Source organism: Leuciscus leuciscus, assembly GCF_965113295.1.
Source record: "Leuciscus leuciscus genome assembly, chromosome: 1".
NCBI classification, from domain to species: Eukaryota; Metazoa; Chordata; class Actinopteri; order Cypriniformes; family Leuciscidae; genus Leuciscus; species Leuciscus leuciscus.
This window is the reverse complement of record NC_138725.1, coordinates 52,576,687-52,589,637: the sequence shown is the minus strand read 5'-3', so window position 1 is coordinate 52,589,637 and position 12,951 is coordinate 52,576,687. Positions and strand designations below refer to the sequence as shown.

Here is a 12,951-nt window from a genome sequence, read left to right as displayed (position 1 = left end):
TTTTCAGTGGGTGCTAAATAAACTGGTAAACCTTATATCCGTAAAACGACTCGATGAGCTGTCATAAAGAGCGCGCTCTCACTTTCATTTCTGCCGTGGTCAGTAACGTTAGGCCTGTCGCTCTGAAGACCGTAAGCTGGATCACAAACAGTACAGATCCATCCTCGAGTAACAACGAGAGTAAATGAAGACTGCTATGTTCATTCTTACATCCAACAACAACACACCTCAATCGCTTAGGAGACATTCTTGTCTACAGCTGCTCAAGCGTCGAAACAATGGCAGACTCTGTGTCCAGCTCACTCAGGGCGGGTCTATGTTCAAACTACAGTGTCAATCAACAGTCGTGGGCGGGGCCTGTGCAATTCTACGTCATATTGCATAGAATCTTAGAACAGCTCATTCTGAGACAGTGCTTATGATTTATTGAGATTGTAAAAAAAACACTTGGTGGATTTTTATCATACTAGGGTGGTTATGCTCACACACTGCCAACACACATTTATGTTCAAACACCATGTAAAAGTGAATTTTGCATAATAGGTGCCCTTTAACACTTTTTACTCATGTTTGTAGTTCTGAACTGGATCCTCCTCCAAAGCGCAATGGGTTGTGGGCAAATATTGTTATAGTGAGCACGGAAATAGTAGACCATCCGGGGACTTCTGGCATACTCTTTTCAACATACTATGCTTTAGCACACACTTATTTTATTCTCACATACTGTTTAGGATGGATAGTATATACATTGAGACACGGGGACTGTGTTTTATGGCAACTGGCAACCTGGGGTGTTGAAATACTACTGGATAAATTGGAAGTGGGCGGAATCACACAGACGAAAACTAAAACAGACATTCCCGAAACGCACATTTCAAAGTAGAATATCTGGCTGTAGTATTGTTTTTCAGAGAAACCGCCGGTATGTAAACTTGGCATGTTTCCTAAATATCTGAAACATATTATGGTATTTTTATGCTTTAGAATGGTCAAAAAATTTCATATAGCACCTTTAACAGTATAGAACGTACTTTGTAATTAGGTGTGAAGTAATTACTTATTCAGATAATTACCTACTTACAAAGCCTGACAGCTCAATATTCATTGGCCGATGGAGGCCATGTATTTCGAGATGCGCAAATGTCCTCAGACAATATACTGGCACCTTGAACAAAGACACTGCATCCCAGTTTTCAAGTCAGTCTGACTGATTGTTGCATAGCTACAGCCATATTCATGTTTTGTCATGTTATAGCACGTAATTTTTCACACGACCACAGACTGAGCCCATACATGTGTACAAGAGGGATAGCGGTTTTAGTAGAAATGACCATGCCCACTTCAAACTTTTGGCACCCTGTTGCAAAAGTGAATTAAAAATTGACAACCAGACTGCAGAGAATCTTTCTGCACAGGTTTGGTTTATGAGTTCTGAGCCATAACATACTTTTGATCACAGTGGCGCCACCATCAGGTCAATTGGGGTGAGCCTTGGTGACAGACAGGTTGGGTCTACTGCCATCCCTCAAAGTTTAAGTTTTTACTTGGAAATTCTATCAATTACAACAGGGTTTCAGCATACACACTTGAACCCCCAATAATAAAGCAAAATCATCCAGTAAGCATCAGAAAGGATATGCTATTGAAATGCCCTTTAGTGTTGTAATGGGGCCTAGCCCCACAAATTACTTGAGCAATATGCTCCCCCACATAGTCAAGTCAAGTTTATTTGTATAGCGCTTTTCACAATACAGATTGTATCAAAGCAGCTTCACAGTATTAAATTAAAATAATACAACAAAGTTTGTTCCAAGAGGAATTTATTGATTGATAAAATATCCCCAAAATATCCCCAACTGAGCAAGCCAAAGGCAACAGTGGCAAGGAACCAAAAAACTCCATCAAGTGACCTAATGGTGTCCTAAAACTCCATCAGGTGACCTAATGGAGAAAAACAAAAAACCTTGGGAGAACCCAGGCTCAGTCGGGGGCCAGTTCTCCTCTGGCATTTATGAGCTAGAGGCCAGATTGTAGTTTGAACTGTAGGATTATATGAATGCCTGGCTGAAGAGATGCGTCCAGAGACTTTAGTTTTAAACTGGGAGAGCGAGTCTGAGCAACGAACAGTCTCAGGAAGACTATTCCAGAGTTTTTGGAGCCAAATGTGAAAATGCTCTCCCTCCTTTGGTGGTTCTGGATATCCTAGGTATGACCAAAAGCCTTGAATTTAGTGATCTTAAGAAGCGTGATGGATTATAGGGTGATAGAAGATCCGTTAAATAGACTGGAGCTAAGCCGTTTAGGGCTTTGTAAGTCAGTAGCAATACATAGTCTGAACAGAAACAATGTAAACTGAATAAATATGTTTAAGTGTAGTATTTGTGCAAGTAAAAACAAAGACATTACAACATATTATATAAAAAATGTATTAATCACCAGAAGTCACATGACATTCAGTTATTTTTGGCCATAGCCATATTCTTTAACGTCAATGGGGCCGACAGATGCTCTTTCCCAGCGTAGATCTGAGGAACAAATGATTAGTGAGACTAAAGCCATGCATGACAACAACAAGATAGCAGAGTTAAACCAAACCTGTAAGCAGCTGATCACTTCCACTTCTGATGCTACAAGTGGTGTCACAGCAGCCACACACCTGGTCAGAACCATCTGCAGACACCCACCTGAAAAAGAAAACAACCTCAATTAAGTTAAAGCAACTAATTACCTGTACACTTATCTAGCAGGCAACATACCCATTAGCAGAGAATGAACAAGCTTTCTGTTCAGAACTTGGAGAGGTTGCCACCTTCAAAATGCATGTGATGTAGACCTGCAGAGACAATTGTTTGTACACCATGGCAGCATATCATACAAATGGTCACATAATTACAAGACATACATACCAGCCCACTGTCTGCTTGCTGGAACCTGAACGCCTCTAGCTGAAACCCTAGCTTATCACCTTGAGTCCGGGGCATAAAGTGAGACGTGGAGCCTGTGAGCTTGGCATCAACCAGGCACCTGTGAACAGAACACAGTTAGAAGTCACGCAACCCTTCTGGAAGCTGGGAAACATGAGGTAGCACCTCTTACCCATTATTCTCAATAAAGGAGTATCTGGGGACAGAAGCAACATCAGGGACTGCAGTAGCCACGCAGCGGTCCACAAACACACGGACGGGAACATGGCTGTACAAACCCACTGATGCTTCAAGATTTATCATGTCACCCAGGAAGTACTGGTTAGAAGGTCTCTCAAATCTCCAGTCATCTGCAGAGAGAGAGAAAAAAAAGAAGTCTTAACAGATGATTCACAAGCATACTAGAAATCTGTTTGGCCTACACCAACCAGTCATGAGCTTGAGGGAGAAGACAAAGACTTCCTCTGCAACCTTAGTTGAGGCATATGGGATCCAAGTGGGCATTAAGGCATCACTGCTCACATCAAACACTCTGTCAAGGTATAACAATCAATCCCCTTTTAGTGCAAATTATAGCATATTCTTCAATCCTGAGTTAACAAAAATCTTACCTTGGATAATGACACTCGATACCAACCACCGCAACACTGCTCCTGACAATAGGACTACCATATGATGCCTCTTGTGGGGTGTAGATAATGTTGAACTTATAAACAAGCTCATCCTCAGTCACCTAAACAGAAAGGTTAATAGAAGAACAGTCACATGGACGGTTCAGAATACCTATGATTGTCACAACAGAACCTTACCATTGATGTGCTGCTACATCCATGCAGTTCAGACTCAAAGATCAGCACTTGAGCAGAAGAATCCTCTCCAGTTGCAGTACAGCCTCCCAGTGTAAAGCCAGAGGACAACACTGGGTGCCCAGTCCCAAAGAAGTCCTTCATCACTTCCACATATAGTGAATTCTCTCCACACTGAGCAGCTACACTGTTGGCAGGAACAGGAAAAGGCAAGTCAAAAGGAACGTCTGGCTGCTGTGGCTCCTCTGGTAGACTTGGAAAGCTCCACGTCAGTTTCGCCACTGGACCCTGCAACAGCTCTTTTAATTGAACACCCATAAGATCTTGAGAAGACTTCCCAAAGTCAGTCCTGACTGGTGTCTGGACAGGAAACCTTTGTGGTGCAAATACTGTGTTACTGGGAACCAAAGACATCCTGGAATCAGCCTGTCGAGAAGCTTGAGCTAATGTTCCAGGCTTAAACTCGCTTGGACTCTGATTATCTGCTGCTCCTGCTTTCCATTGTGCTTCAGAAAATCCAAGTGCAAGAATCAACACCAATCCAAATCCAACCTGCCAAAACCCCATTATTGCCAAGCTTGTTTCAATGACACGTTAGGGTGCTACCATCCAAATTTATGCAGATGTCAATCAGAATGGCTCCACCTCTCTCGTGACAAGCATCATTTTTCTCTGCACCTGCCAATTTACTCAGTCAATATAACACAGGTGAAAGTCATTGATTCTAAATGAAGTACCATATAAGGGCATGTTATTAGTAGCTAAACCAAATAATCAACGCATTCTCATCCTAGGGCGTCATATACTGACTTTTGACATTTCGTCTACATCGAACGCACATGGCACCCTTTAGCGTCAATATGACACGCACAGAGCTTTGTTCGGTTATGGGTAGGTTTAGGTCTGGGGTAGGGTTAGGGTTAGACCGCTAGGAGGCGCCTTCTGGCCCATATCTATCTGCGTCTCATATTGACGCTAAAGGGTCCCATAGATGTGCTTTGGATGTAGACGAAATGTCAAAAGCGTCAGTATATGACGCCTTGGGATGAGAACGGGCAGAAATAATTGCTTATTTGAAATATCAAAATGACAGATCCATTCCCTGAAACACAAACAACCCCAAGTCTTTTTGTGTCTTCCTTTTTTTATTCATTCAGAAACATGGCCACAGACAGAATTGTACACTATTCAAAATAACAAAGTTTAGTATGTTTCAGGTTTAGATTGTTACAAACGTTCTTCCCTCACATCAACAGCAATCTCCACAAGGGACTGAAATGGAGAATTTTTGTTCAGAACCAAAGGAATGCAGGATCATAACATTATTTTATTATAGATTCACTGATATGTTTTCTCCCCATTACAACTGTTATATTTAGGTTGATCAGAGTGTTTGTGGATTCAATGTAGACTTCATTCTTTCTTGAACTATACTATATGCTGGTCAGCACCAAAAGACTATAATCTGAACAGTCTACTGACATTTTTATTTATTTAAAATATTAACAGGTATGAACAAACGACAAGCTCATTAATGGACATTAAGAACTTAAAATGTGAACACGCTGGCGAATCTTAAAGAAAATATATAGTTCACAAATAGTTTGTGAAGCAACACAGTAATAAAAAAGTACTCAACTATTTGAAATCAGATTATATTTCCAGTTACAAAGCCAGAGTCAACATTTTCTCATTGTTTTAGTCTCTTCAAAAAGAAACAACTTGTGTGCCACTGAACAGGTATCTACTTTAACACAACACTTGGGCTCAAGATGCATTTGATTAATCATCCTGCCAATTCACAGCTCTAAATGGTAAAAAAAAAAAAAAAAAAAAAAAAAAAACCCACACAGACAAATAAAGACACTGTTGGGGAGACTGGGTGTGTTCAGATATGAGAACAGTTGACTGCTTCTATCCTATACACTTTAATTGTCCCATCTGCTTTTCTTGCGTTTGGGGGGATCAGGAACTGCAAAGCTGTCTTTATGAGTCCCTGACCTCTCACCCCCCTCTCGTTCTGACCGTCCCTCTCTGTCCCTATGGCTCCCTTCACCGTTTCGGCTATCGCCATGACGATCTCTGTCACTATAGCGGTCCCTTTCCCCATAGCGATCACGGTCTCCCCCACTATGCCTGTCACCATGACGATAATGACTTTCTCCATGACGACCCCTGTCGTCAGCATTCCTATCACTACGGGACCCCTCTTTTGAAGAAGAGCTAGAGTAAGAGTCTGAAACCGAGCTCAGGGAGCCAGCGCTACTGAAGCCGCTCATTTTGGTGCCTGAGCTGAGGGCAGGGGGCGGCAGCATGGAGGAAAATGAGGAGGACGACGATGGAGAGAAGGACAGGTGGGGTCTGTCAGGCCCCTCAGGTGCTCCTGAAGGCAAAGAACTTAGACTTCCTGCACTGGTCCACCCAGAGGAGCTGCTGGACTTTGTAGTAAGTTTAGGAGGAACACCAGATGCCGCCACAAAGTGGTTTTTATACTGAGCCTGAGAAAAAACAAGAGCATGTTTAACAAACTTTATAAATTGGTATATTTACACACATGTAAACTATATCTATACTGAAAAAAACATGAGAGAGGGCTTTTTTTTACGTGAAATGCTTGCTTCAGGGCAGACATACGATCTCCCATGGCTCCAGTGGAGGGTTTGTAGGCCTCATAGTTACCAAGAGCAGCACCACTACTACTGCGCTCCTGATTTAAGAAAATAAAAAATGCATTAGCAATTAATTGGCTTGGTTCCTGTTTGTATGGTAATTGCAAACAGGAATAACTAGGTTTTATGGAAAAAAGTGCAGGAAAAACACGAACGGACATTTATCAAATAATATATTTAAAAAAAGAAAATACTAAAATAAAAAAAATGAAGCAAAAGTAGTATCAAACTAACAGTGGATTCAGATCCAAGTCCAGGTCTCTCTCTGTAACCCAGGCCTCCACCTCCAATATTTAGCTTCTTCCCTTTCCCTCCCTTAAAGCGGGATTTCCGGAACCAGGGATTCTTAAAAAAAGAAAATGCAAAGTTGGTGAAAAAAAGAAACAAACCATGTACAACGAAGAATGTACATTGCAAACAGGATGTTGTTTTACCTGCATTGCCAGGTCCATCAGCTCCTTTGAAACACTCTGATTGGCTCCCTCTAAATTGCGAACCAGGTCACCAGCGAATGAAGTGTCTTTAGTGGTGAGCAGAGTGTAAGCTACACCTTTCTCTCCTGCACGACCTGTTCTACCAATTCGATGTGTGTGTGTGTCAATGTCTCGTGCTACATCGTAGTTCACAACTGTACGGATAGATGGAATATCCAACCCACGAGCTGAAAAATGCAAGAGAAATTTTATTTGAATGAATACAGAGTTATATATAATAAAGGGAATAAGTACACAAAAGGAAACAGTTCATTTATCTTGAACAGATACAGATAGTACACAAAATAAGTAATGAAATGCCTCAAGTGACACTAACCAGCAACATCAGTAGCTACCAATATGGGCAGATTCTTCTTCTTAAAGTCAGCAATGACTTTGTTCCTCTCACTCTGATCCATGTCTCCATGGAGCAGCCCCAGGCTATAACCTTCCTGATTCAAATTTGTAGCCAGCTCCTCGCAGTTAGCCTTTTTAGTGACAAAGACCAGCACGGAGCCAGCGGAGGTGAACTCCACCAGCCTGCGGGTCAGCCAACCCCACTTCTCCTTCCCAGTCTGCAGCACCTCCACTATCTGAGTGACATCTTCATTAGCCTGGGAGGATGAGAAAAGAAGTTTAAATAAACGTATTCAAATACTACGTGTACAAATTCTTTTATAAGAAACAAGGGCTGCACCTCTCCTATATCTCCCTGCACAACACGGATGGGGTCGACCAAAATATCTCGTGCCAGCTTTTCGATTTTCTTCCGAAATGTTGCACTGAATAACAGAGCTGTGAGAGATCAGGTCATGAAGGGCTTATAAATAAATGGAGCCATGCTGGAAACTAGTAGAAATGTTTTAAAGCAGCACAACAATATGAACATGAAAGATACTTACTCTGTCGATCAGGTCTGACATGGCTGGCAATGGATCTCACTTGATATTCTGTATAATGCAGGTTAAATTTAAGACAAGTTAAAGACAGGTTAAAAATTTTTTCCTTAAAGGAATAGTTCACCCAAAAATAAAAAAAATTCTACCATAATTTACTCACCCTCATGTTGGTCTGAACCTATAATACATATCACATATAAACACTGATCAATGCACATACATAGAGCACATCGAATATGGTAAATGTCTGAGGAGTGAGAACCAATGATGTTTGTTCTTGCAAGAACATTTGAGCTTCCATTTACCATATTTGATGTGCTCTATGTATGTGTGTGGATCAATGTTTATATGTGAATAAAAGCCTAACTTAAATCTGTTCACCATTTAAGTGATCAGGTCTCTTCAGAAGACTGAATTAAACAGCCTTTATGGACATTTTGAAGCTTGTTTTGGTGGAATAGACTTAAGTGGAAGGACAGAAATATCTTAGATTTCATTAAAAAGTTGTTAATTTCTGTTTCAAAGATAAATGATAGTCTTATGGGTTTGGAACAACATGAGGGTGAGTACGTGATGAACGAGAGTACATGATGAACGAATGATCATTTTGGGTGAACTATCCCTTTAATTCAATACTTTGGTGACCAAACAGCAATTGTGAAATGCGCTGCTTTTTTGACAGTGCTTTTAATAGAAAGAAAAAAAACCTTGGGATAAAAATGAATGAGATAATAAAATTTTTTTAAAAAAGTGACATTTCACACATACCGAAGCCCATATCAAACATGCGATCAGCTTCATCAAATACCAGGTAGGTCACTCGCTGCAGAGATGTAGCTTTCTTCTTCACATGATCGATTAGACGACCCTATGTGAGAAGAGCAAACATATGAAGGAAATCTTCATACAATATATTCACTTTCAAAGACAAACCAAGGAACACCTTTAGTATATAGAAACAAGTTGAATGAGGTTGTGTATTGAAAGATAAATGCCTGGTTTCACAGATAAGGCTTAAGCCTAGTCCCAGACTAAACTGAATGTTTGAGCTGTTTTAACTGAAAGTAACTTGCACTGAACATATCTTAAAATATGTCAGTGCCATTGTTTTATCTCAAAGATGCACACCAGTAATGTTTTTTATAAGGCACGTTTATAAAAGTTACTTAAATGTCCTAATTTAACTAAGGCCTAATCCTGGCTTAATCTAAGCCCTGTCTGTGAAATCAGGCAGAGATGTTCTTACTGGGGTGCAGACAACAATTTCAGCTCCTTCCTGTAGAGCTTTGGCTTGTTCCCACATGCTGCCACCTCCGTACACTGCCACTGAGCGAAGGCCATATACCTTCCCGAATCGCTTGCATTCAGAATGGATCTGAACCACGGAGATAAGCATTGCAAAGTGATTAAAACCCAAAACACACTACACAACCTTGAATGATGACCAAGACTACTTTATAAGAAGAACATATTTAATTATTTTGCTCAGAAGTTATTTTTCCACACGAATCCCTTCCACCTTCTCCTAACATGAAGGAGCTTTCTTTCTCACTGACCTGTTGACAGAGCTCTCTAGTGGGGCAGACAATCACAGCAATAGGTCCTTCTCCCGGCTCCAGCTCCTTCTGGTCCATGATGTGCACCAGCATTGGCCAAATAAAAGCTGCAGTCTTTCCGCTGCCGGTTTTGGCAATGCCAATCATGTCTCTGCCACTCAAAGATATGGGAACACCCTAGTAAAACAACACACACATTACTTTAGAAAAATAATCCAATGCCTAAAATGACTACTTTGATGACAGCATAAATGAACAAAGGGCCATTTGAATGGGATTGACAGCTCACCTGGCACTGGATGGGTGTGGGTTGAGTGTACTCGGATTTACGAATCTGGTGCATAAGCTGCTCATCAAATCCAAAGTGGGCAAAACTGGTGGATGGTTTAGGAGGGGCTGCACCTGAAACCTGTTCATTTTGAATATGGTTTAACGTTGGTTGAAAGAAGGAGAACGATCATTTGTGTATGTACTTGTGTGTGCTGCCATTGACCTTCAGGTTGAGTTTCTGTCTCAGTTCCACCACTCCAACCCCAGTCAGACTGCTGAGTTCCTCATGCTCAATATAAAAGTTCTTCTCAAAGGGAGGATAGTCAATCTACAAACAGAAGAGAGGTAAAAAGTCATTGTTTACATCTCATACTTTTCTTTCAAGTATATACAGGGGCTTTTTGATATGAGAGATCTAATAAACTACAATGTACTTGCTCATCAATAGAGTGCAGCAGGAATGAATAGGAAAGCAAGTTAGCAATTTTTTACTTCCAGTTCCATCGTTCCAAAGTCAATGGGTCTTTCGTTAAATGCCTGAAATAAGATTTTATTCTATGACATAAGAATCCATAATAACTCCCTTGTGATTTTTTTTTTATAGTTTTATTTTTTTTATCATTAACGTTTGCTAGTCAAAGAGCATATTTTTCTGCAATAATCCAAAAGCCAATGCACAAATTCCTAACAGCTTTTGGTTGAGCGAACCAGGGAGATTACATCATCCCCACAGCACTCTATTTAGGGATGTTAATGCAACAACTCCTGAAGGGAGATGCAGTAACAGTACCTCTGAGTGGTCTATGGGGGGCAAGGGCAAGATAATCTTTTTGGTAGTAGGAGCAATGGGATTCCCATCGCTGTCATAGTCCACTTCTTCCTCCTCTTCCTCTAGGGTCAACCCAGCTGTTGGATTCTCCGCCATGTAACGGAAATATGCTTCCTGCAAAGAACACAAAACCATGCTTTAGATCAAGACAAAGAGCACCAGGCCTTTATCTGAAAATAAGAAAGTAATTCAAATGGAACTACATCAAATTCAACTTTGAGTTCAAATTCAAGTCTGAGAAAATACGTATTGCCTAGGAATTGACCCAGAATAAGTAATTATATGACATAGCAAGTTCTCACCAAAATTTCAAAACCACATCTTTGACAGCACTGATATGGTGTCAATGACATTACAATACATTTAAATTGATCACTGATATTTTAACACACACATTTAACATGGACTCAAATCTCATGTTTCAATTACAAAAGAATCACTCTACCTGTAAACTTTTAAAGAAAATAGATAATGACTGAGAACTTTTGAATCTGTTGAGAAATCAAATCTGATGAGTGTATTTATAGCCTTAAAAACAAGCTCTTTTGCACCAACTCCATTACCAAAAGCACATTTCAATGGCTCAGTCTGTAAACTGATGTGTGTGAGTGTGTGTGTATATATATATATATAGTGTATAAGGAAGAAATATAAAAAGAGGGTTGGGACACAGCCATTGCTGTGGCAAAGATACGATGGCGGTAGTAACGTCAAGAGGGTCACTCACTTGGTCATCTTCTTCTTCAATGTCATCCCGTATACCCCTGGAAGAAACAAGCGGAGAAAAAAAACTTCCCTGCGACTCGCTCAATCACCCATGGAAACCCATATTCTACCCATTAACCCCCATTTTCTATTCCCATCCTCTCTGCTATAAATATTATCTGAATGAATGGTCTTAAAATTATATATTTTTTCTGTGGATAATTGCAGAATCTTACTTGGCCAACTTTTTCTCTTTTTCCTTTTCCTCAAGTTTCTTCATGTCCTTTGCTGCTTGGTCCTGAAAGAAGTCAAAAGAATTACAAGAGAAAGAATTAAAGCAAAAGAGCAGCAAGGTTCACTGCCGGTTCTAATAGAGATCAGTTCAGGAACGCAGCTCCCACCTCCACCTCAGCCATAAAGGCATCAAGGGGGTCATCCTCACTGTCTGAGCCTCCTCCTCCTCCTCCTCCTCCTCCTCCAGATTGGAACTGCTTTCTAGTGGGAGAGTTCTCGGCGGGTATATATGGCAGATCTGCACTGCTAGACTCCTCTTCATCATCCTCAAAATAACTAAAAATACATTTCAAGCATTAAACGTAATAGCCTCTTTCGTCCACCTAACACTAATTCATTTACTCAACCTCAAAAGGAGACATTAGGTATAATAACAGTGTCCGTCAACTTTCATTTTCATGAAAGGTGCAACAAAAGCAATGAAAGTGAATGCTGACTAAAAACTCATCTCCTTTTGTGTTCTACACAAAAAAGGAAGACATATGGGTTCTGAACAACATGAGGGTGAGTAAATAATGACAAATGTTCTTTTTGGGTTAAACTGCGTTTTTCTAATTTTATTTTGGGGTGCAATGTCTCTAAAAAAAGACACATTTTAAGTACTTACGCATTCTCCTCGTCGAAATTGGCTCGTTTTGTTCCTATTTTGTAAAAAGATGAAAGCTGCTGATTCTTGCCATATCCACCTGATGGTCCTGAACTTCCAAATGCGGAGTGGGCCTTCTGGGTAACAGGAGGTTCCTCTTTCTTCCCACTAGCAAGAGAGAATCCCCCGAATCCAAAGCCTCTCTTGCCACTGGGGCCTCCCTTGTTCCAGTTCATCATGGCTGTTGGGCTGCAAAAAAAAAAAAAAGCATCAGATTGGAGGTTTAAACACCTTTATAAAACACACACACACACACACACAGACACACACAAAACCCCATCAGGCTATTGAAGCACAACAATTACAGATTCTGCTTGTAAATATCGCTCAGCTTTGATATTGTTGCCATAACTTTCATTTTCAGTGTTCTCTTCTTTAAAATTTCTCTCAATATTTCTGTTGTCAAACAGCAGGTAAGCGACAGTGTTTTGTTATGCTGTGCTTGATGGCCGTGGAGAGGCCTTGAGCTGTGCATAAACGGATTATGTTTCGATTACTTTCACTATGATTGCGTGAAAGAGTAATCGATATATTTCTTCGCTTTCTGGTTATTTACCTGTCACTGATACGGTGGGAGAAAAAGCGATCTTCTAAAGTGGGTGGACACCTTATTTATCCACAGCGTATTTACCACTTGAGGCTATCTTGCACACTTCTTGGAGATTGTGTTTTACGTAATTTACAATGGACTCGTTTTGTGCTGCGTAAAATTTACGCGACGCGTTTGGTGTAGAACGTAGAATGCAATGTTGCCAGATCCTCATCTTATTTCAGTGTATGATGTATAGTAATAATATGAATAATATTGTATATTTATATTTATATATTATATTTATATATTTACAATGTAAATATATATACTATTATATTAATATTATTA

The 12,951-nt window shown here is 40.3% G+C and overlaps 2 protein-coding genes across 2 annotated transcripts; both read right to left on the bottom strand.

Moving 5' to 3' along the window:
- Positions 1-2,435: 2,435 nt before the first annotated feature.
- LOC309479042 (zona pellucida sperm-binding protein 3-like) lies at positions 2,436-4,496 on the bottom strand. The gene is made up of 8 exons (XM_082142885.1): positions 3,734-4,496; positions 3,536-3,657; positions 3,353-3,456; positions 3,097-3,274; positions 2,907-3,024; positions 2,757-2,833; positions 2,596-2,684; positions 2,436-2,525 (listed from the first exon to the last, which is right to left on the bottom strand). Exons 1-8 carry the CDS (start codon positions 4,295-4,297, stop codon positions 2,458-2,460), a joined length of 1,320 nt encoding a protein of 439 aa, XP_081999011.1. The 5' UTR covers positions 4,298-4,496; the 3' UTR covers positions 2,436-2,457.
- Positions 4,497-4,846: 350 nt separating this feature from the next.
- On the bottom strand, positions 4,847-12,771 carry ddx42 (DEAD (Asp-Glu-Ala-Asp) box helicase 42). The gene is made up of 18 exons (XM_082142349.1): positions 12,628-12,771; positions 12,033-12,260; positions 11,533-11,701; positions 11,368-11,429; positions 11,154-11,190; positions 10,388-10,540; positions 9,821-9,925; positions 9,617-9,736; positions 9,328-9,504; positions 9,018-9,146; positions 8,540-8,639; positions 7,775-7,822; positions 7,570-7,667; positions 7,210-7,486; positions 6,834-7,060; positions 6,634-6,744; positions 6,336-6,437; positions 4,847-6,228 (listed from the first exon to the last, which is right to left on the bottom strand). The coding sequence occupies exons 2-18, from the start codon at positions 12,248-12,250 to the stop codon at positions 5,659-5,661; spliced, it is 2,703 nt and encodes a 900-aa protein (XP_081998475.1). The 5' UTR covers positions 12,251-12,260; positions 12,628-12,771; the 3' UTR covers positions 4,847-5,658.
- Between the last annotated feature and the right edge of the window lie 180 nt (positions 12,772-12,951).

What these genes read in the sequence shown, in the direction of transcription:
- LOC309479042 (XM_082142885.1), bottom strand. Translation starts at nt 4,297, where the DNA reads ATGGGGTTTTGGCAGGTTGGATTTGGATTGGTGTTGATTCTTGCACTT. An exon ending in ATCGAGTGTCATTATCCAAG is followed by an intron (nt 3,457 to 3,535) that starts GTAAGATTTTTG and finishes ATACCTTGACAG; the next exon opens with AGTGTTTGATGTGAGCAGTG. An exon ending in AGCAAGCAGACAGTGGGCTG is followed by an intron (nt 2,834 to 2,906) that starts GTATGTATGTCT and finishes TTGTCTCTGCAG; the next exon opens with GTCTACATCACATGCATTTT.
- ddx42 (XM_082142349.1), bottom strand. Translation starts at nt 12,250, where the DNA reads ATGATGAACTGGAACAAGGGAGGCCCCAGTGGCAAGAGAGGCTTTGGA. An exon ending in CCACACCCATCCAGTGCCAG is followed by an intron (nt 9,505 to 9,616) that starts GTGAGCTGTCAA and finishes TTGTTTTACTAG; the next exon opens with GGTGTTCCCATATCTTTGAG. An exon ending in TGTCAGACCTGATCGACAGA is followed by an intron (nt 7,668 to 7,774) that starts GTAAGTATCTTT and finishes GATCTCTCACAG; the next exon opens with CTCTGTTATTCAGTGCAACA.